We start from the raw sequence: 21,232 nt of genomic DNA on the forward strand, positions 1-21,232 counted from the left end.
GAAAATTAATTATTTAACTGCCATAATGCTGCAGGAAAAAAAAAAAGAGAACTCAGCGGTTATCACATATGCCATCAATTATAACTTAATTATTAAAAAAGATAAATTTAGATCGGTTGATTTTTTGAATCGGTTCTCATTTTAAGAAAGAAATAAAAATATTGACATCGTTTGAAGGAAAATCATTTCAGTATATTCTTGAGAAATACTTATATTTGAATTTAACCCTTTCTCTATTTTGGAAATGGGGAAATGGTAAAATTTGAATCTTAGATTTTCTGTTGTTTGAAGAAGTTCGAATCGATTATTTAGTGTTTTCGAGGAGACATATTAGATGCAAACTCATATTATCGACAGATCAGTAATTATTCTTGGTTTTAATTTATTGGTATATTAAGGAGTGAGGCAGAAGAGATGGGATGAATACTTTATATCCAAAAGCAGAAATTAATCTACTAACCATTTAATTAATTAACGAGTCTCATATCACTCGACTATATCCTCTCTGATAATCTACTAACCATTTAATTAATTAACAAGTCTCATATCACTCGACTATATCCTCTCTGATAATCTACTAACCATTTAATTAATTAACAAGTCTCATATCACTCGACTATATCCTCTCTTGATATCTTGATAGTACTATTTAACTACAACCAACCTACTAAAAAATCTTCCAAAGATCCACTCAACATTCTATTAATAAAATGGGTCTCCTATACTTCTAGAAACGGCCACGATAATTCTGCATGTCGTTCAAATATTGGGCTCAATGTTTCTAGGCAAAAAAAAGTCAAAGTGCACTTATAGTGCTGATCGAAAAATTAATTCCTTAATCATAGCGGTAACATTTATTAGGTTGAATGGAAAAAAAAGTTAATAGTAGTATAACAACATCTAAGTAGAAGTTATAAAATTACTTCAAGATATAAAAGAGCTACCACAAAAGCTATACATAACTTTTTAAATTTTGTATTTCTTACACTATAAATTTGTAATGTTAGAATCCATTCAATGTATAACTAAATTTTAAATCATGAACAGCAAAGCGTGAGTAACTTGGACGCATTTTTGTAGTCGTTATCAAACATTTTTGTCAAATATTTTTTGCATTCTTTAATTTTAAGAAAAGGTAACAAGAAATGTGCTTCATATGACAATTGTCGTTAAAGTTTTATGTGAATATCAGCTAGTTAGTTGTTGGCTGGATTTATTTATTTTTTGAGGGTTTAATTTCGCATATTTTTTCTTGTAGATTTTCATTCAATATTAAAGGAAATGACTTTTACAATATGTTTTTTCTTCATCCAAGGTGCACAATATATGAAGATAATTTTTTATATACTTAACACTGTAACAAAATCATGACACTGTTGTAATTGACCTTCTGTCTATTGAAAAAAACATACTCTTTCCAAAACATTTGAAACAATATTATTTTCAATACAAAATTAGTAAAGTAAGAGAGATACAGAAAGAAAAGTATATTGGAGAGAAATGAGCCCACTCATTAAAAAGAAAGATATTTCTAAAATAATGAAGTAGTAGAAAATTTCTAAAAAACAAACAAAAATAAAAGAATTTCTATTTTTAGATGACAAAGGAAGTATCATATAATTTTATAGTTTTATACATTTAATGGAGTACTTATTAGAGACATTTATACATTATAATTATTAGGTTTCTAAAATATGTATAAAAAAAACTTCTAGAGAGTACGGCCACGATATTCTTTAATTGCCTAATCATTTTTCCATCTTCGAAAATAAAAGTCAATCTGTCATCTGTGGATCTTTTTTCTAACACCACATGGTGTTGAATCTGTGATAGAAATGATTTATTTTGGTCGATGTTTTCCTATGAAAGAAAATCAATGTTGAATTTCCTAATATATAGTACATATTAAAAGGAAAATTATTATTCAAATTAAACTTTTTTATTCTGGTCAATCTCTATTTGCGATACATTAACCATTTAACTTAACTTTTAGACTTCTAAACAAATTTGGCATTGTTCTACATTATTATTATTATTATTAATTATTATTATTATTATTATTATTATTATTATTATTAATTATGTGGTGAAGCAATAATGAGAAAATGTACAAAATACTAAAAAATGTTATTACAATTTTAATAATTGTTGATGGTACATAAGTTATACTACTCATTAATTACTTTTGAAAGTTAGAGATTAATCATAAATAAATAAAAAGTCATGATTTTAATGGCAGTTTTCCCTAAATAAAATTGAAATTGTGTGCCAACCAAGTAAAAAGTACTACTACCTTAGGATATTAAACTTTACACGTACCTCGTTAGAAATGAGAACCATATAATTATACTCGTAAGTCGTAACATAACTAATCAATTCATTACAGTATAATCATTTAAATTATAAAATTTGATCAAATTTAGTCATCCCATAAGGTTGGAAAAAACAGAATAGTAGTAAATCACAAAAATTTAATTGTCCAACTCCAACCTGTGTAGAAAATGATATCTTCAATTTGACAATTCGTAATGTAGTGGTTTTCATTAATTAAAATAAGTAAGTACTATTATTTCTCTTTGTTTCCTTTATTCTTTTTCATTTTATTATTTTAACTCAACAACACAATTTGTGCATCACTACATTTTTACACAAATGAGATAATTCAGAAATATTTTTAAAATTTGTGTAGAGAGTAAATAAGACTTCTAAGGGGAAATAATTGAGGGTGGTAAAATGTACTACTCCTACGTACTCCAAAGTCCAAAGTGAAGAGCTATGCACTACACAAACACCATGTGCAATACAGGAGGAGTATTTAGTTTTGAATAGTTTTGGTTGTTTAACTAACTTGTACGCCTTCCATAACGACACCTAGAAGTCGAAGCAAAGCTGAGATTCAAACTTTTTTTAATATTTTTTCCACTCTTTAATTTCAAGATATCATTCTAAGGTTGGCTTGTTGTTGGTGCAAATTTAATGGGTTTTATTTCTATTTTAGATATAAATTAATAGTAATTGATTTGGGTGTATTACCATCTCATGCAACACATTACAGATATTTCACCCAAATTTTGTTGCTTGGAAACCTATAAACATGACCAAATGAGAACTTTTCCTATAAACATTAGAGATATTTCACCCAAATTTTGTTAGTTGCTATTCAATTTTGAATTTGATGATGATGTCTTGTTTCAAATATTTCTTGAAAGTGTTTTGGTTAATTTTCTATCTATAAAATTGTAGGAGTACTCATCATTTTCACTTTTTAGTCTTCTAACTTGATGGAAAACTTAATGACATGAAAATTAGAAATGATAACTCACTTATTAAATAACAATATATATAGCACTCTATCAACTATCAGAAAAAAATTTAAATTTTCATAATTTTGAATTAGTGGGTATTTTTGTTTTTGTCAATAGAAGAATTGTACTCTTGAAGGATTGTCCCAATTCGACGGAAGAAAAAAAAAAGCAAGAAAGAAAAACACAAAGAACTATATCTATAAATACATAATCTCAAGAATCTTTTGTTACCAATCCAAATATTAAAAAAAAAAAAGATAGAGAGAAAATGGCGAAATGCAAAGTGCTGATAGTTGGGGGGACTGGCTATCTCGGAAAGAGACTGGTGAAAGCAAGTTTACGTGAAGGCCATGAAACCTTCGTTCTGAGCAGGCGCGAGATTGGTGTGGACATAGACAAAGTGGAGATGTTAATATCCTTCAAAATGCTAGGAGCACACCTCGTCCCCGCCTCATTCAACGACCACGCCAGCCTTGTAGAAGCTGTTAAGCTCGTCGATGTTGTCATCTGCGCCGTTTCCGGGGTCCACATTCGGAGCCACAGCATCATGCTGCAGCTCAACCTTGTTCGAGCAATCAAGGAGGCTGGAAATGTCAAGGTCCATAGTTAAATGTTTTATTTTATTTTTACTATTTTGATAAATGGATTATGTATATTCAACTCATATTTTTATTATTAAAATAATAGTAGTAGTACTATATAAAAGTAGGACTCACTGTTAATTATGTGTATAGAGGTTTTTGCCATCGGAATTCGGAACAGATCCGGCGAGGATGGAGAAGGCGACGGAGCCAGGAAATGTGATGTTTCAAGACAAAATGGTGGTGAGGAAAGCCATTGAAGAAGCTGGGATTCCGTACACATATGTTTCAGCTAACTGTTTCGCGGGCTATTTTGTTGGAGGTTTGTGTCAGTTTGGTAAAATCCTTCCATCAACAGACTCTGTGGTCATTCACGGAGATGGCCGTAAAAAAGGTCTAGAGTTCAAACCCCTCCGCTCTTATTTTATTCTTATCTTCACATTAACATTTATATTGAGTAAATTGCTAAAAAACAGCCATAAAACACATGAAATTTAAATTTGTTCAAAATAACCTATGCCATAAAATTTAAGTGGAATTGCATCTATTGGTGAAGCCGAGAAACCATATGTAGACATCACCATGAATGAGTTAATTGATATTGTCTATTCATAAACAAATGGCTACGTTTGGTTGAAACAAAACACCAATTTATTACACGACAAGCAGTCATATTATTTAGCCGTGAAATAACTAAAAATAAATCCAAAATTAATGATTTTTCCATCTGATTTTTTAAGTTGTTAGACGAACCAAAATTTCATAGTTTTTTCGGCAATTTACCATTAACCATATATTGTTATTTGACTAATTGTGTTTTGTGTATAGCAATATATGTAGTTGAAGATGACGTAGCAAGCTACACCATAAAGACAATCGATGATCCAAGAACACTCAATAAGACATTATATATTAGGCCTCCCAAAAACATTCTTTCTCAGAGAGAAGTTGTGAGCATATGGGAAAAGCTAATTGGGAAAGAATTGGACAAGATTACAATCTCCAAAGAAGATTTCTTAGCTTCCATGAAAGGTGATTTATTTGCCCAACTCAAATTTTCAAAATTGTATCCACAAACTATAATTGGAGAATTGTGTCACACAAACAAGGTAAAGGTTGCTAATTGTTTGTAATGTTCAATTTGATTGTAGATCTTGATTATGGACAGCAAGTTGGATTAGGGCATTACCACGATGTATTGTATGAGGGATGTCTTACGAATTTTGAAATAGGAAGTGAAGGAGAAGAAGCTTCTCATCTCTACCCTCATGTCAATTATACTGCAGTGGAAGATTATCTCAAACGTTATGTCTAATTTATACCCAAATACAGTGACATAAAATAAATAAATTATTACGACAATTTGTCTTTGATCTAAGGAATAAATGAATTCCAGGTTCTAACAAGTTTTATTTATTTCTGTTTGGCGAATTGGAGGAGGATTATCAAATAGATCAAAATTGTTTAAATCAAATTGAGACATAAAAACTTGCAAAACACAAGGATTTAAATTTCTCGTAACAAATTGTTTTTTATGCATGTCTTAATTGTGCTCAGGAATCATGAAATAGTCTTCTCATAGATTATAAATAATCTCTGAAGTCTGACATGTGAATTTATTTCATAAATCATCACAGCAGAGTAGAAAAAGCTTAATAAAAACAAAGACACAATTTTAATAGAAACAGGCAGCTCTCATAGTAGAAAAGTTGTTCCACATGATGATTATCAGAATAGCGTATATCGCCTAAAAAGTAGGCAGATAATCACAGAGCTATAGAAAAAATTGGCGATTTGTAAAAATAAAAATACAATAATAGTGTATGTGGATTAGGAGATCAGAGGTTTGGAAAGGTTTATCAGTCAGGGTTAGTTCAGAAACACGGACCAAATAATGCAATCATCATATCTCCTTCAAATCCTTTTTAAAAATAATGAAAAATATTAGTAGGAAAAAAGGGGGAAATCAATGTGATGGAATTGAGAAATGAGAAATCATCAGAGACTTAAATACTAGGAATCATAGAAAATATTCCGATCATATTGTTGCAGTTAATTTTCTCATCAAATGATTTCGAGTGTGAAATACAAACAAGCCGATACAAGAAGGCAGAAATAAAATGAAAATAATTTGGGGTGAAGAAACCTAGATCGGGCGGTGGCTGAATGCGAAGTAGATGCGGTTTGACGAGAGAATTCAGCAGTATATATAGGCAGGAAGCGGCGCGAGAGCCGTTGTGAACCCTAAATCGAGAGGCGGCGTTTATATTATACAGTAGCTGAAGTTTTAATAAAGAATATAGAAAAAAAAAATCTATTTTTTAAATGTGACTATCCAAAATGATAATTTGGACTATTAATATGCAAAATTTTACTGAAATTTGGATGTAATTCATGAAAGAATTGATGTCTAAAAAATTCAATTGATAGAAATCATTCTATAAGGACACATTAGAAAATCGAAAAGTCAATTATATTTGTGTCGGTGTACATTACATTACATCCAAAAATAAAAACAATAAAAATAATATGTTGAAAGGGTGAAGCTAATGCTAAAATGATGTGGATTGATTTTAACCTTAGGGCATGATTGGTAGCAATCTGGGGCTTTTATCAATTTCTCAGATAACTGATTTACAAGAATTTTAGATAATTAATCTTGTTTTTAATGGCGTTTGGTAGCAATCGTTTTTGGCTTAATCTATTGTTTGGTAGCCCTAAGTCATTATACTGGATACTAAAATTAAACATTGTGATGCCATATATGGCCTTCCTTTTTCAAGAGAAATGACTCCCTTGCCCTCCGTCCTTTCTCCCTTGCCCCCCTTCTCTGCCTCTCACTCCCTCTCTTCACACCCCCCTCCTTCATCCCCCTCCTCTGCCTCTCCCTCCCTCTCTTCGCCCCCTTCTCTATCGCCTTTGGGTCCTCCCAACTGCAAAAACCCTCATCCAGAAAACCCCCAATTTCCCTTAACCACCAGAATCCCCTCCGATTTCGCATTCCCCAACCTACCACCACCCCAATTGCTTCATCAATGGCCGCGCCGGAACTAGCTCAAACCGAACCAGAGGGAATCGAGGGAGTCCGGATGACGTGTCTGAATTGGCCGCGATCGAAGGCGGAGGCGTCCAAGTGCGTGATCCCAATCGCAGCCTCAATCCAGTCGATCCGCCCCCACGTGGATTTGCAAATCCTCCCCTACGCGCCGCTCCGATGCAAGACGTGCTCTGCCGTGCTAAACCCCTTTTGCCGAGTTGATTTCGCTGCCCTCATATGGATCTGTCCATTTTGAATTCGTCGCCCCGAATGAGTGCCTCCTCCTCCTGGTCGGATTGTCGTGGGTATATGCTGGTAGATGTGGAAAAGTGAGAGGGCAAATTTGGTATAATGATCCAAATCCGTTTATCGGAGAAGCGGAGAAAAACTTATACCATGAATTATCTCTGATAGTGAAATGCCTCAATCTCTGAAACTAATCTCAATTCCTGAAAGATCCGACATTTTTTTACCAGGTCGTCTAAAAAAATCAAAAACTACCAAACATTGAAGAAGGAACTCGCACAGTGCATTTTCCAGCCATTTATGGGATTCTATAGTAGCTCTTATTTTACACTTGTCTCATACTTAGGGCATGATTGGTAGAAAATGGTTAGGTTTATGAAGTTCTCATATAGTGGCTTTTCCTATGATTTTAAATAGCTAATCATTGTTAAGATGGTGTTTGGTAGAAATATTTTGTGAGTTAATATATCATTTGGTAGCCATTAGTCATTCCACTGAAAAAGTATATTAATGACTGTCATGACTTATATGCCCTTCCTTTTTGAATGGAAATGCCCCCTTTGCCCTCCATCCTCCTTGCAAATCTGCAGTAATTGGAGGCCAATCGAGCATCTCAAATTCCCCTAATTTCTTCACAACTCGGAGAATTTGTGCAGTCGTGAGGCCGAATTTACCTTTCTCGCCGGAGGTGGAGCCGAAATGACTGGCGTGCTTCATCCGCAGCTTCGCGCGCTGGCCAATCATGGGGCGGAAGCCCAGTTTCCGGCCGGCATCGATCACGACGTCGAGCTCATCCTCTTCCTCAAGCACGATCACGGAATTAAAGTGCAATTGCTTCACTACAAGCGCGAGAGAAACGCACCCTGCATCCTTGAATCCGTTGCAGATCTGAAGCGCGTCGGGACTTCCGCTGCAGAGGCAGCTCATCGCTAAGAGAAGCTCCGGTTTGGATCCGGATTCCAGCCCGACCCGAACTCAACGATGTCCTCCACCTCAAACCTGTCCTCATTGCTCTTCACATGGTAAACCCCCTGAAAATGTGCGTCGTAGCCGCGCGATTCGATCGTTGATTGAATCAATTCGAGCCTATTTTGCAGCACATCGGGGAATCGGACGACGAGAGGGAGCTGCAGGCCGAGGCTAGACGCCTTTTTCACGACTTTCAGAAGATCGATCTTCAGATGAATGCGTGGTACTGCCTTCCTCTGTGTTTGTAGAGATAGAGGGAGGCCAATTTGGGCATAGAACTCCAAAACACAAAGTCGACGAAACGGAGATAACTTAATACTACAAAATTTGTGGTATAGTGAATTGCAAGAATCGCCGATTCTAATCTCAAATTCCATGAGATCCGAAAGTTTTTTGCCGGGTCTGCTGATAATTTCAGCCTCTACCAAACAGTGGAGAAGATGAGATAACTCTTCCTCTTTTGGCCTTTTACTTGTATTTGTGGGTTTATAGGAGCTACCAATCATGCCCTTATTGTTGATTTAGTTTCTAGTTTAGTTTTGATAGCATTGAGGATCCCGACTCGTGGGACCTTCAGATTATCTTTTCATGTTCTTGTTTTGAATCTTAGTCACTTTTGGGCTAGAACCACATTTTGAAATATTATATTTTGATTTTATTCACAGGTTGGGGGTCTGCCTAAACCCCGTCTACTATGGATGTTTTTGATTAAAAAAAATAAATAATATCAAGACAATTAATTTCACTGTATTGAACTCAATTGTCAGGAAAAATAATTTCTACATGAGAGAGTTGTAGGTATTGAATATTAAATGAATGTAGTAATATATGCACTTGGATAACAATATCATTTATACATCGTATAATCCACTACGTTTTCTGTGAATCTGAAGAATCCGTCTCCAGCACCGGCACAATAGCTGATGATAATTCTATATGAGACACTCTCACAGCACCGATCAACCGCTCCGGCAACTCATCTGTACTGTTTGCCTGACCGTTGCACCAATTCACAAAATCACATTAGCAGTATATATCAACATAATTTCGTCGCACAAAATTTATGGTTACAAGTTATATTAGTTCTTGACATTTTCAATCCGTCATAATCCTATAATCCGTGTGAGCTAGCTGATGATTTCTTGGACACATTCATGTGAACATTTGAGATTATATGAGCTATATATAAGTTTGTTCCCAAGATTATATGAGCTATTGTCAGATGAGTTTGAATACCTGTACAAGAAAAGCCATGTCGACCACAAGGCTCGTAATAACACCAATCACAAGGCCCAGCACTCCATTTGCCACAGTGGAGGAACCGATATCGATATCAACCTACAAAAAATTAAAAACCACAGTGGTGAAATCAGATGAGAAATGTCCACCTGCAACCTTGCTCTAAGTATATGCTACGGCCTCTGTGATGGATAGGGTGGATTTCTAAGATCCAACTTTAATTGTCTTGATTTCAAATAGGTGGATAACCCAAAGCCCCTTGATTGTTTTGGTTTCGACTTTAAAGTGATTAACTGCAATTTATTTATGCCACTAATGACATGGGATATGATTTATCATCTCTTTCTTCTAAATGCACAGTGAATAATAGATGTATCATAATTTTATTGTATCCTACTCCCACCTTCTATTCACTAAATTATCAACTCACCAAATTATCAACTTATAAATCCTTAAGGTATTACACAAGCCCCAAAAGTACAGAAAACGGTCTTACTTCCAAATACTTCGGACCACGTATATAGTTGCAATCAACTGCTTTCCCCAATAAACAAGGGGTGCTGCCAACACTCTGGCGTACAATCCAAGAACCCTGCGTGATTTGCAATTTAGTAAAAATTAGAATGACATGGATTGCATTGAAACAAGAACAAGAGTTTTAAATCTATGAAATCAGTAAAAGGACTCCTAGTTTCAGACATGTGAAATTCTGATTACTTCAGGTTATCATGTGAGTCCTGGAAATTGTGAGCAGACATTCATGATGAAAAGGAAGTCGTAGAAGGTTTTTCTGGAACAGAATGACTTGCATATATGTATGAGTATCTATACATAGGCAGACAGACATTTCAACTACTAACATATACAGATCTTTATAAGCTCTCTTTTCTTTCTTTTTCGCATCAGAATTACGGTGACAACATGAATATTTAGTTATATGTTACTACTGGTTATAGCATCAAAAGCCGTAGTGGCTCAAAGAAGTATTAGCTCCACAAAATCTAACATAGTTGGCTTCAAAAAACTTTTTTAGCATTAGTGAATACGCACTAGTAGCTCCTTATCAATGGGCACTGGAATTCCCATGCAAAATGGGCAGAAGAAAGCTACCTTAGGTACTGATGGAATAAGCTTCAGCCTGCTATTGCGGAACTCATCATCTCCATCGACAAACCTCTGCAAAAGAGATCCTGGTACTAGTTCCTTGGACACAAAATAAAATACCATGCTGTAGTGTGTCGATCCAGGTACCTAGGAGGGAATATTCTCATTAGCTGTACAAACAAACAAACAAAATAAATATGACAGAACTCAGCAACATAGTCAACTCACTTGAAGATTAAACACGATAGAGAAAAGTCCTTTATCTGAAGCAACCTAAAAAGAAAGACATAATATTGGTTATATATCAAGAGCAAGAATGAACAAACTGGAATTTAATCAAATAGGCAAAAGCAATTCCTTTGAAAAAAAATTGCATTATCAGAAAGGAATTCAGATCTAATAATGACAAGATAATCAGCCATAGAAATTCACCTGAGCTGCACAACCCAGGCGTCGAGCTACATGATCCATTCTTTTTGTATCTTTAAACCAATCTACAGCAACTAGATCCATAAGATGTTTGCCAGCAGGAATCTTCAGAAAGTGTTGCAGAAATTCAATTAGACTTTTTGTTAAACAAATTTAGGCAGCCTAGACTGCAATCAGAATGTATCTGCAACTGCAACAAACAAGAAAGTATTATTACTTTTGATTTGTCATAACAGAAGTGCTTGCTCCGGACTCTGAAGTTGTTTCCATTAGACAATGTCCAACAGTTGCGAGCCTTATCGTGATCATCACGTCGAAGGTTACCAGAGAAGATGGATAAATCTATTTGGTCTGTAGACTCTTCTTCATGGCCTAATGAATAAAAGAAAAACATTACATATGAATTGCAGCGCAACATTATCATAATTCCATATCACTTGGACAATCACTAAAGTAGATATATACCAGTTCTCTTGTCTTCAACTTCAAAGGCAGACGACAAAGCCTATAGATTACAGAAACCAAAACTTCAGTATAAACCTTAACTATGCTATAGACACATAAGTATTATGTGAACCTCTTGATCTGCCTGGAGATCTTCATCTTCATCAGAGTCTTCATCCATTAAAACAGCATTTCTGTTTGCTGCATGTATTTGATCAAGTGAAGGACTGCGATGGTGAGCAGAAGATGACTGGAGCTTCTTACTCCTCTTTGAAGAGCTGGATATTGATGTCATATTAACCATAACAGGGATCCGAGGAGCAACTGGTCTTTCATCAGTTTGAGAGTAATATTCTCGCAATCCTGAATACAGAAGGAAAACAAAAATCATATCTACAGAGATCAAACCAAATTCATACAAAAGAATTAAAGATCAGGGTCAAGAAAAGAGATATAGCTCATAGTTGAAGCATCAGTGTCTTTATCTTTTTTTATAAATATTTTAAACTTAATTTGGCTACAGTGAAAAAATAGATCCAAAAGTGCAGAGGACAATATCTGCTACTCCCTCCGTCCCTGAAAAGTATGAACTACTACTATTTCTTTATTAATCTGTCACTGAAAAGTATTAATTTTCTAATTATGGAATAGTTAAACAACACATTACCCCTACGCATCATTTTATTTAAAACTTATACCATTACACTACACTACTTATATTACCATTTATCTCTCTCTCTCTTACTTTACCAATTATACATTAAAACCCCTGTTGAACCAAATGTTCATACTTTACAGGGACGGAGGGAGTACATCTCAAGAATTTAAATCACATAAAAAGAGATCTCACCAGCAACGCTATTTAACATTTGAAGGAGACAATGCTGCTGAAATGATGATACATAACCCACTCCCCAGCCTTTTAGATCAATTTGCATAAGATGTTGGACCTGTGTTCTGGGCCTCCCATTACGAGGTTTCAGAGGTGAAATATTGTATCCTCCACCTGCAATTGGTTCAGGTAAATCTTACAGCATGACTATAACATAAAATGAAAATTGTAAAAAGATTCAATTAGTATAGACAACATGGCTTGAGAATTGATTCAAGAAACAGCTGTTTATATACTAATAAAGCTAAGCTGAATTTACTTTCAATATGAGCTCGCACAAATCCAGGTTGAGGGCCACAATTCTCATGCTCCCTAGAACGGAATAGCACAACTGCAAAGTAACATGGATTAAAACAGAGAGATTTGCACTAAATATTATAAGCACATAAAAGAGGAAGGAAAGCACTAAAACTTTTACCATAACTCCCATCATCATTCCGACGCCAATAGCGCACATAGCAAAGGTCACGAGGCCATACAAACCTGTAATGGGTTACAATATTTGTAAGGATTCTTTCTGGTGTACCTTGCAGATGTGTTCAAAGAATATATGCACAGGATTTTTGTGACAAATGAGTTGTGTCTTTCAATAGGGAACAGATCATTGAACTATAAAATCCATATAATGCCACCATAAAAAGAGACAAAGACATAATTTTATTTGCTGAAAGAAATTTGGCTAACTAGCAAATAATAGAGAAATTAAGAAAACGGCTGAGTATAGTATCTTTAAGAAGGAGCTTTATCTACATTCAGTTAAACCAATGCTCAGGAAACGGCACTGAAGAAAATGTAATGTAAATACTAACACATTCTAGAAGAAGATATGATAAGGGCACATTACGTTGGGAACCAATCTAACTGAAGTCTGTGGTAAAGTAAAGCTGTATGTCCATCTACTTCTTCCACTAAGCTACCATACTGGAAACTGCAATCCCACCTACATGCATAATACACTTCTGTTAACGTGGAAGAACAAAGGTTATTAGTTCTGCTCTACACATTGTATTGATATTGTGAATTGTGGCATGATGAACTTTTCCTTTTGTATGCTGCATAAAGAATATGACCATCTCTACATACTGGTTGCAATTAAAATAAGTGCAGCATTCACAGAACAGAAACACAAATTGATTTAACCAAATAAAAAAATTGAGCAAGTCATGAAGTTTTCTTCACTATCGTAACTTTCTTGAATAGCAAATATGACACAAGGAAATAATATAAAAGTAACCTCCTTGATGTAAACTGTAACATTTCCTTCTATTGAGCATTACCTATCACAAACTGCTCCCAACATGCAACAAAAGTTCATAACTTGGGAATTCTCAAAATCCAATTTAAAAGAGACGGAGACCTACTCGCATCGTGTCGTATCCATGCCCATTATTAGTTCAAATATTTCTTCACAGGTTGCTTCCACCACCCCAACAGCTTTCATTGCTCTACTGCAGCTCTTTGGCTACATAAATAAATTTGTAGGTAACACATACTCTATAGAAATCCATGTAAAGCCTATTCAAAACCACTTCAACAATATGTTGGCAATTAATACAAAGAAACTTTCTTACAAGAATATCTACTTCATCAAGCTCCTCAAATATCCGAAGACCTAAAAGTCCACATATAAAAATACAGTCGTGAGAGTTAGAAAGTTTCCTATAAAGAAAACGATTAATCAAGATAATATTGTTTCATATATTATCCCATGGCACACTAAAAGGTTTGTAAAACTTGACAGCAAATCTATCAAATTCGACGTAAGTTATGAACATCAACACACCATTTTGGCACTGGAGAAGGCGCCAATACTTTCTAGAAAATGCCTGGTTGTTTGAATTTTGATTAGCCAAATCAGAATCAAATTCCTTTGTCCAGTCATAAACGGACTCAGGGGGGCCTGCTACATGAAAAATTAGTGGTTAAGTTTCAGCATGAAATAAATTTATGAAGCAAGTTGACAAGTTGAAGAAGGAAGACCATTTCCTATTGTTGTTCTACGTAACAAACTTCGATTAGTATCATCATCTTCTGCAGCACTAAACCTGCAGAAGAAAAATATCAAACAAATTAAAAAGGGGAAAGCATCAGAATGACATAGAAATAACAGCTCAGAAGCCTCCAACATATGAAATAAAATTTGCTAGGCATAGAATTCAACTATAGCATGAGAAATTTTAGATACTCAACGAGTATCGTAAAGCAACAGTAATGTACTCAAACGGAAGTTCATCGATGTAAAGATATAGAACAAGATTTTTAAAGAAAATATCAAAATATTAGTTTGGGAATAGTTCTGTGTAGTATATAATTAGTTAAGGACAAGAAAGAGAAGAATGAGGAGAATGACCCTCGAAAGGCCTAAAAGATCAGATTAAATGGATGACAGTGCAAGAAGTATCCAGGAGAAAGGAAGAAACTTAGACACTGACATTCTTAATTCAATTTCCTTATATTTTCACGGAACCTGGAATAATTGATACTCAGCAAGGTTTATGATAATCCAGGCGTTTTCAGGACTTAGCCAAACTTTGGGGATTCTCAAACTTTTTTCTCAGGAACCATGCCAAAACTTAACCATGGTTTGGTTTCCACTGAAAAAGCACGCTCAAGGGTTCAAGTATAATGGATTGGTTTGACTTGGATTGACAGAATGTAGCGCAGTTGTTTATATTATTATTGATTTTCAAAGTTTTTTTGACATCTTTATTGAACAAGCCTACTAAATTCTAAAAAAAATCCAATCACCATAATCAATTGAAGCTGCCTTATGCTTAGATCCGATCACCATGGGAGACATGCAGTTTACCATGCCCATGGCTACAATGATTAACCAGCAAAGCAACAATATCCCTGCCATCTAAAGCTGCTCCCTTGTCTCTTGAAAGGAAATCCGAATAAACCAACGCAACATAAACAATTTAGGCCCAGCAATTGCTGTCAGTGAAGCATAATACTTGCTCAGATGCAAAGCATTTCAATACAAAACCATCCACCATCTACTGAATTACCCTCATGCTTAGCAAAAACCTAAAGAAAGATTTTACTAAATCTAGAAAAGCAATTATTGAATGCAAAATTGTAGAAATACATTTATCTTTTACATGAGCAAGCTAACAAAAGCCTTACTTAAGTGATATGTAATCTAATGAAAGCCTGTGCATAAGATCCACAATCAGAAACCACTTGCTGACAATCATGTTATGCCGATGAAGCTAACAGAAGCCTCAATCAGAAAACACACACCAAAGCTAACAAAGCCTGTTTCAGAAAACACTTACTGGCTATCATGTTCTGATGATGAAGCATTCCTCCCATTATCCACACCAGATTTATATTCAAAAGAAACGTATTTGTTACCATTAGTAGCTTGAGATTCTTGATGCTGCATGTCGAGAACTATATGTCAGTTTTTTCACCAACTAAATGATACTGTGGTGTCTTATAAGAAAAGTCAATTCAACAGTGATATAATAGCAAAATAGCAAATACTGGAGGAGTCAAAAGATAGAAGAAACCTGATCAATAACAGATTCAATTTTCTCTTTCCAAATCAGTGCCTCCTGAATGTTGAAAGCTGCCATCTGGACCACGATTATCAATATTTACCACAACGTGAATTCACAAAGAACTAAGATCCCAGCAAAGATTACAAAGTTAATTGCTGGAAATAGCACATTGCTTACCTATATTTGCAATTGTCATATGACTTTTAAAACATTGCAGTTATAACCACTTTTATTTTTTTGGGATTACAACATACCCAAGTTTTTAATAATAAAACTTTGTCGTTTTATTTTAGAGTACACATTGGATAAATTTTGTTGATAGAATCTGGGATGCTGTATGAGGAACCACAGGGAGCAAATTCAAACAAAATCCAGAGAGCTCACAACATACAATTATATTAATTCGTGCATGTCAATGTTGACTTCATTCACATTCTTGTGTCCTTAAACAACTTGGCCGAAATCAGCCCTTACAAGCATTGCTAGAACGTCAAATAAACCAGAAGCATCACATCCTCCTTTTAAAAATTCTGTTTGTCCCATGCAAGTTATGTCATGTTTATTCATAAATCTAGTCTTGTTCATTGAAGTTCTAGCTGCTAAGAATATCTCATATTCAAAGAGCTTTAACTAAGAATATATTCTAAAGGACTTATCAGGTTGCCCATGCCATCTTAACAAACTAAATTGCCAGAAAATCATTTTAGTGAATGGCATACCAGATGTAAAGACAGAGACAGTAAAAGTCTGAACTTACAAAACTAGTACTGAAAATATGCTTAAAGAGAACATCATAATTCATAATTATTTAAAAAGGTAAGAAAATATGAGGGGAAAATAAATGAAAGATTCATGTCATGTATGTTAAAGCAAAGGCTCTCTTACATGTATGCAAAAGAATACTATGATAGGATTCCTAATGACACACTGGCAGCATAATAATTTTAACCAAATATAACAGCAGCAAATATCTCCAGATGCAAAAGTAACGTACTGTGATTCGATTATATTTGTCTTTCTTGTTGTATACAGACAGAACGTACACCATCTGCCAAACACCAGAGCATGTTAAAAATAGGCACCAGCCAAAAGTATTTCTGAACAGCTTTTATTAATACAAACAGTTAAAACATCAAAACTATCACATGTATTCAAATCAATTAGTGCATATGTACCAAAAGAATGATCTTAAAAGGCCAATAGATTTGGAGAACTGGGACAAAAGGCAGCATTTCACGATCAAGTAATAAAAACATAGATCAGAAATAGTAAACCTAGCTAGTAAATAATTACACCTGATGTTGGACTCAGCTTGGAATACTAACAATAGACTTCTATTGTTTAAAAATTGTTGGTTTGTGGCTAAATATGCTGCATACTAGTACTATTTATTAAAAGCCAATCAAGTAAATTATCCAGTATTCACCCATTACCATTCCAACAGTGCATAATTATGATCCAAAACAAGAAGTGAATTCACACTCTCAGGGCACCATGAAAACAAAATGGGATGTGATGGTGATCTACAGAGAGCTAGGATTCAGTACCACAATATGATACCCTATAAGGCCCAACTCTAAGCTTGACTGCTAAGAGATATCATAAGCTATTAATCCAGTGCCATCAAAATCATGACTAATTCATCGCAAGCATTCAGTGAACACTAATTACCTAGAATATGACACTTACAGTATTGTCTCTTTTTCATTAATATTTTCAAACACAATTCCTAACAACATGCTCCTCCCTTTTCTTTAGTGAATACAAGTATTCAACCATACATGTCCACATTCCATAGAGACAAGTTAAAACAGTGAACATGGAATGAGTAGGTCTTGAGTCTGTTGTCTGATTCTTTTGTTTTTTCTTTCTTTTTAGGAATCTTCAAGTCATTCTTAAATGAGTTTATATCTATTGATCAAATTAATTTACAATTTTACATTTTCTCTACTGAAGAACCAATGCATCTTATAGCAGGAATTCCTCGCACGCCAATATTTCAGCAAGTATTAGTAACTGGACTATAAAAAATGAAACTTGAAACCCATGTTATATTTTTGAAATAGGACTCAAGTTTGGCGATGTGAGATCAACAAACTGAACTGCATTAACGCTCACGATAACTGAAACAATGATATGTTGAACAAAACGATCCAAGATCGATATGCACCACTCTATATTTGGCCTGTCTCCTTTTAGAGTGAAACAGTAACTACTGTTTACATTGTTTTAAATCACAAGATAATGCTACAAGGTAATATTCAGTAAGAGTATATATAAGATTAGAAAATGTGAACTTTATCTCACATGACCATGATTATTCTTCAGTCCTCGGTCCTCCACCCTACAGTTTCCATCTATAAGAAGCGTCTTGGTCGGCACCTTGCCACACGAAAAGGAGAAGCAACATAAAATAAGTTCCATGTGATTGTAATCAATAGAAATGGAAAATAGTTTCCCTCTAAAAATGAGAAAAGTAGGTAGCTCCAAGTCATATGAACTAGACAGTAGGATATCCTCTAAAGTTCGAACTGCAGCCATCTTAAATGATTCATTAGCATATGATCCTTCTTGGTAGAGGGTGAGGAGTTCATATCATAGAACTCACAATCTCCAACACCTCCAATTAGAAACACTACATATAAAGGGGAAATAATCGTTACAAATGAAATTTACCACATTGTCTTGGGGCTTCTTCTTGTAATACGCCAACAACCTAGACTCAAGCACAAAATATCGCATGTGAATAAATGATCTTCCAATCTTCCGGCGGCCGTATCTCACCATCCATCCTTCATAAACCACCTTCGAGTTTGACATCTCTGGAAGTATGTCTTCTTCTGCTCTTCAAAGTTTCAGCAGCAAATTCAAAACAGTTCCGAAAACTCCGAGCTAATCCTCACTTCTAGAAAGTTAATCAAGCCAATGCAACTCCTAAAGGATCATATACCGTAGATAAAATTGGAAAGGTCCCGATCTCAGTAAACTGAAGAAATTTGATTTCGCCGAAGAAGAAAAAACTAACCTCTATCTCACGGAATCAATGTTGAACAGTTGCACCTAACAAAAGATAATTACACCAAATAAACACAAAATTGGCCGCAATTCCTGCCAAACCCGCACCAACTGATCATCGATCGCCTCCAACAGCAGCGATCTGCTTCAGCAAATTCCAAAAAAAGCATCAACTCAAAAGATTAGAGTTGAGAAAATGTGAAGCCAGGCAGCAGGTATAATGCATACATTCCAGCACGTCATATACGAGAAAAATACCAACAAATAAAATAACAAACAGAGAGAGAGGGAGATTCGAGCAATACAGTAGTGACGCCCGTGCCAGAATCTTCAGAGTTCACCACTTCGCCAATTAACACAGGCACATCTGCAATTGATTGCTGGCGTGATGAACAAGTGCGTGTGTTTGTGTGAGAGAGAGAGAGAAACAGACGAGAGCGGGAGAGGGGAAGAGAGAGAAAATTAGGGAAGTTAATTTTACAGTTAGTGATCTGAATATGTTTCAGGCCACCGAATAATAAAGACTAACGCCGGCAAGTTGAAATTGAAGGAGAGTTTGAAATGGAGAGGAAAATAACAATCAAATTTAAAAATAGAATATACCAAAATATATTTGGAGTTTTTTTTTTATTTTTCTTTATTGACTTTTATTTCTGAATAACAACAGAAAATGTTTTTAAATTCTAAAGTCGAGAATTGACTGTGGATGTTGTTTGTCTTTATTCGTAGGGATTATTTTCTTAAAATATTTGTAGTATTAATTATTAATGGGAGTTGGATTTAAAATTTTAAATTTCCTTTCATAATAAGTGTCGAGTATGAGTAAATATTCCCCTAAAAAATCCCATCACTCATTTTCCTTTTTGTAATATAAGAATTATTTTGTACTATCTCGTTCCTAAAAAATAACACTAGTATAATTGTTTTTATTTTAGTATGTTCCTAAAAATTATAAATTTTTTAAACTTTTTATTTTAAAAAATGGACTATCCAATCCACTCATTACTTTTTTCTACTTTAATAGTTGTACATTTAAAACCAGTTTAATTTGGTATATACGGCGTGCATATTATTCAAATCATGTGTAGTAGAGTCAAAAAATGGCTCTTGAGATGGTATCTAAGGTTGGTCTGACCTTTTCTCTAGGCTATAAAATCAACGTTACTACATCTGGTAAAAGGATTTAGATATTTTAAGATTGCAAATTATATAATGATGAAGCAGCTACCCAATTTAAAATACTAAATTTAGTTTGAAAACGAGAGTGAACTATGAAGTGAGTTACCTTCCCCAAACAGAATTACTTACATAAAATATATACAATGCTCTTTTTGTTCTAGACAATCGATTCGTATATCTCTTCGAACCGTTTCAGGTTAAATAGTCATTCATTATTTTAATAAAAAGTCAAACAATTTAATCTCCTTTTACTTTATTATGTATCTTATTTTATTTTCACTTATTTTCTCTATTTTTCCTCCTATTTTATAGTACTAATAATTATATAAAGCCACTTTCTTAAAATCTCAGACAAACAAAACACATCGATTAACTTGAGCGTATTGTTCATAATGATTATGCATAGTATTAATATCATTCACTGAGATGATTAAATATTAATCATGATGATTAGATTTTAATTAGTGCAAAAAAGACCAACTCATTAGAGAATGATTTTTGCTTCTTTTTCTTTTCAATATCAAACTTGGAGTTGCAAGGAAAAGGCAACTTTTTTTAAGGATAAATTCGGTGATGAGATATTAGACAGAACTAGACTGCATTAAAACAATTCCAAACTTTGGTGTGTTTTTATGAAAAAGTTATTCCTAACTTTAGTTATTGTTTCTATACCTAGTGTGAAATACCCAAATATGTCATTTGATTGTGTAAGCTTTTCAGAATTAAATGTATGTGTCATCAAGAATGGCAATTAACTTTATTAGCCATTAAAGATATGTTTGCTCTAAAAGTATTAAGAAGGTTAAATTCGTCCAAAAGCAGTCGTACTAGTTAGATTGTGCTTCACATCCATGGTGAGTTATGCTAAATTTGGGTATCAATCGGTATATGGCATTGTGATTGTAACTTGTACAAAATAAGTTAGTTTATCTCACTATAATTGAGTGTCAACTTTAGAATTAATACTTGGTGATAAGTTAGTTTATCTCACTATAATTGAGTGTCAACTTTAGAATTAATACTTGGTGGTCCTATCGATGGATATGGAGCAACCTCAAATTCTTGGGATAGATGACTATACCCTTAAATGTGCCTACACATCAACACATGATACAGTTATTGGTGTGCTGGTAGACACCTTTGGTCTAACAAAAAAAATGTTTCGATTATTTGATTACATGATTCTAGGGGTCAGCAAAATAATTTAAACCCGAATATCCTTATCCGAACTAAAATTTGAAATTCAGTCCAATTTTTCAGTTTGATTGGTCCAAACTTAAGGT

The 21,232-nt window shown here is 34.3% G+C and overlaps 2 protein-coding genes, 4 non-coding genes and 1 pseudogene across 8 annotated transcripts; 1 reads left to right on the forward strand and 6 right to left on the reverse strand.

Moving 5' to 3' along the window:
- Positions 1–3,547: 3,547 nt before the first annotated feature.
- LOC125212402 (bifunctional pinoresinol-lariciresinol reductase-like) lies at positions 3,548–5,264 on the forward strand. Its single transcript, XM_048112569.1, has 4 exons — positions 3,548–3,903; positions 4,040–4,280; positions 4,715–4,918; positions 5,038–5,264. Exons 1-4 carry the CDS (start codon positions 3,574–3,576, stop codon positions 5,199–5,201), a joined length of 939 nt encoding a protein of 312 aa, XP_047968526.1. The 5' UTR covers positions 3,548–3,573; the 3' UTR covers positions 5,202–5,264.
- Positions 5,265–5,432: 168 nt separating this feature from the next.
- Positions 5,433–5,529, reverse strand: LOC125217202. Its single transcript, XR_007175622.1, has one exon. It is a non-coding gene; the product is annotated as a small nucleolar RNA R64/Z200 family (small nucleolar RNA).
- Positions 5,530–5,576: 47 nt separating this feature from the next.
- LOC125217198 lies at positions 5,577–5,662 on the reverse strand. Its single transcript, XR_007175619.1, has one exon. It is a non-coding gene; the product is annotated as a small nucleolar RNA U54 (small nucleolar RNA).
- A 58-nt stretch (positions 5,663–5,720) lies between these two features.
- Positions 5,721–5,798, reverse strand: LOC125217166. The gene has a single exon (XR_007175586.1). It is a non-coding gene; the product is annotated as a small nucleolar RNA SNORD18 (small nucleolar RNA).
- An 81-nt stretch (positions 5,799–5,879) lies between these two features.
- On the reverse strand, positions 5,880–5,961 carry LOC125217195. The gene has a single exon (XR_007175615.1). It is a non-coding gene; the product is annotated as a small nucleolar RNA Z199 (small nucleolar RNA).
- A 1,715-nt stretch (positions 5,962–7,676) lies between these two features.
- LOC125210143 lies at positions 7,677–8,644 on the reverse strand (annotated as a pseudogene).
- Positions 8,645–8,853: 209 nt separating this feature from the next.
- On the reverse strand, positions 8,854–19,331 carry LOC125214771 (protein ENHANCED DISEASE RESISTANCE 2-like). 3 transcript variants are annotated; one of them, XM_048115922.1, is made up of 24 exons: positions 19,076–19,331; positions 18,781–18,912; positions 18,432–18,689; positions 18,063–18,137; positions 16,750–16,803; positions 15,765–15,830; positions 15,528–15,631; positions 14,227–14,291; positions 14,030–14,146; positions 13,818–13,858; positions 13,608–13,708; positions 13,091–13,186; positions 12,665–12,729; positions 12,506–12,577; positions 12,205–12,360; positions 11,488–11,717; positions 11,376–11,415; positions 11,128–11,282; positions 10,914–11,015; positions 10,710–10,754; positions 10,488–10,628; positions 9,874–9,969; positions 9,375–9,476; positions 8,854–9,131 (listed from the first exon to the last, which is right to left on the reverse strand). In XM_048115922.1, exons 3-24 carry the CDS (start codon positions 18,573–18,575, stop codon positions 9,009–9,011), a joined length of 2,190 nt encoding a protein of 729 aa, XP_047971879.1. In that variant the 5' UTR covers positions 18,576–18,689; positions 18,781–18,912; positions 19,076–19,331; the 3' UTR covers positions 8,854–9,008. The 3 variants fall into 3 exon arrangements, with proteins under 3 accessions (XP_047971879.1, XP_047971876.1, XP_047971878.1); XM_048115919.1 differs by having other exon boundaries at positions 14,030–14,149; XM_048115921.1 differs by having other exon boundaries at positions 14,030–14,149; positions 18,781–18,915.
- Positions 19,332–21,232: the final 1,901 nt, after the last annotated feature.

The sequence above is a fragment of the Salvia hispanica genome, chromosome 3 (genome assembly GCF_023119035.1).
Source record: "Salvia hispanica cultivar TCC Black 2014 chromosome 3, UniMelb_Shisp_WGS_1.0, whole genome shotgun sequence".
Taxonomy (NCBI): Eukaryota; Viridiplantae; Streptophyta; class Magnoliopsida; order Lamiales; family Lamiaceae; genus Salvia; species Salvia hispanica.

Coding starts and splice junctions, on each gene's coding strand:
- LOC125212402 (XM_048112569.1), top strand. CDS start 3,574: ATGGCGAAATGCAAAGTGCTGATAGTTGGGGGGACTGGCTATCTCGGA. Junction 4,281..4,714: donor CGGAGATGGCCGTAAAAAAG/GTCTAGAGTTCA, acceptor TTTTGTGTATAG/CAATATATGTAGTTGAAGAT. Junction 4,919..5,037: donor TTTCTTAGCTTCCATGAAAG/GTGATTTATTTG, acceptor ATTTGATTGTAG/ATCTTGATTATGGACAGCAA.
- LOC125214771 (XM_048115919.1), bottom strand. CDS start 18,575: ATGTCAAACTCGAAGGTGGTTTATGAAGGATGGATGGTGAGATACGGC. Junction 15,831..16,749: donor ACAAATATAATCGAATCACA/GTACGTTACTTT, acceptor ATCGTGGTCCAG/ATGGCAGCTTTCAACATTCA. Junction 13,709..13,817: donor TTGATGAAGTAGATATTCTT/GTAAGAAAGTTT, acceptor TTATTTATGTAG/CCAAAGAGCTGCAGTAGAGC.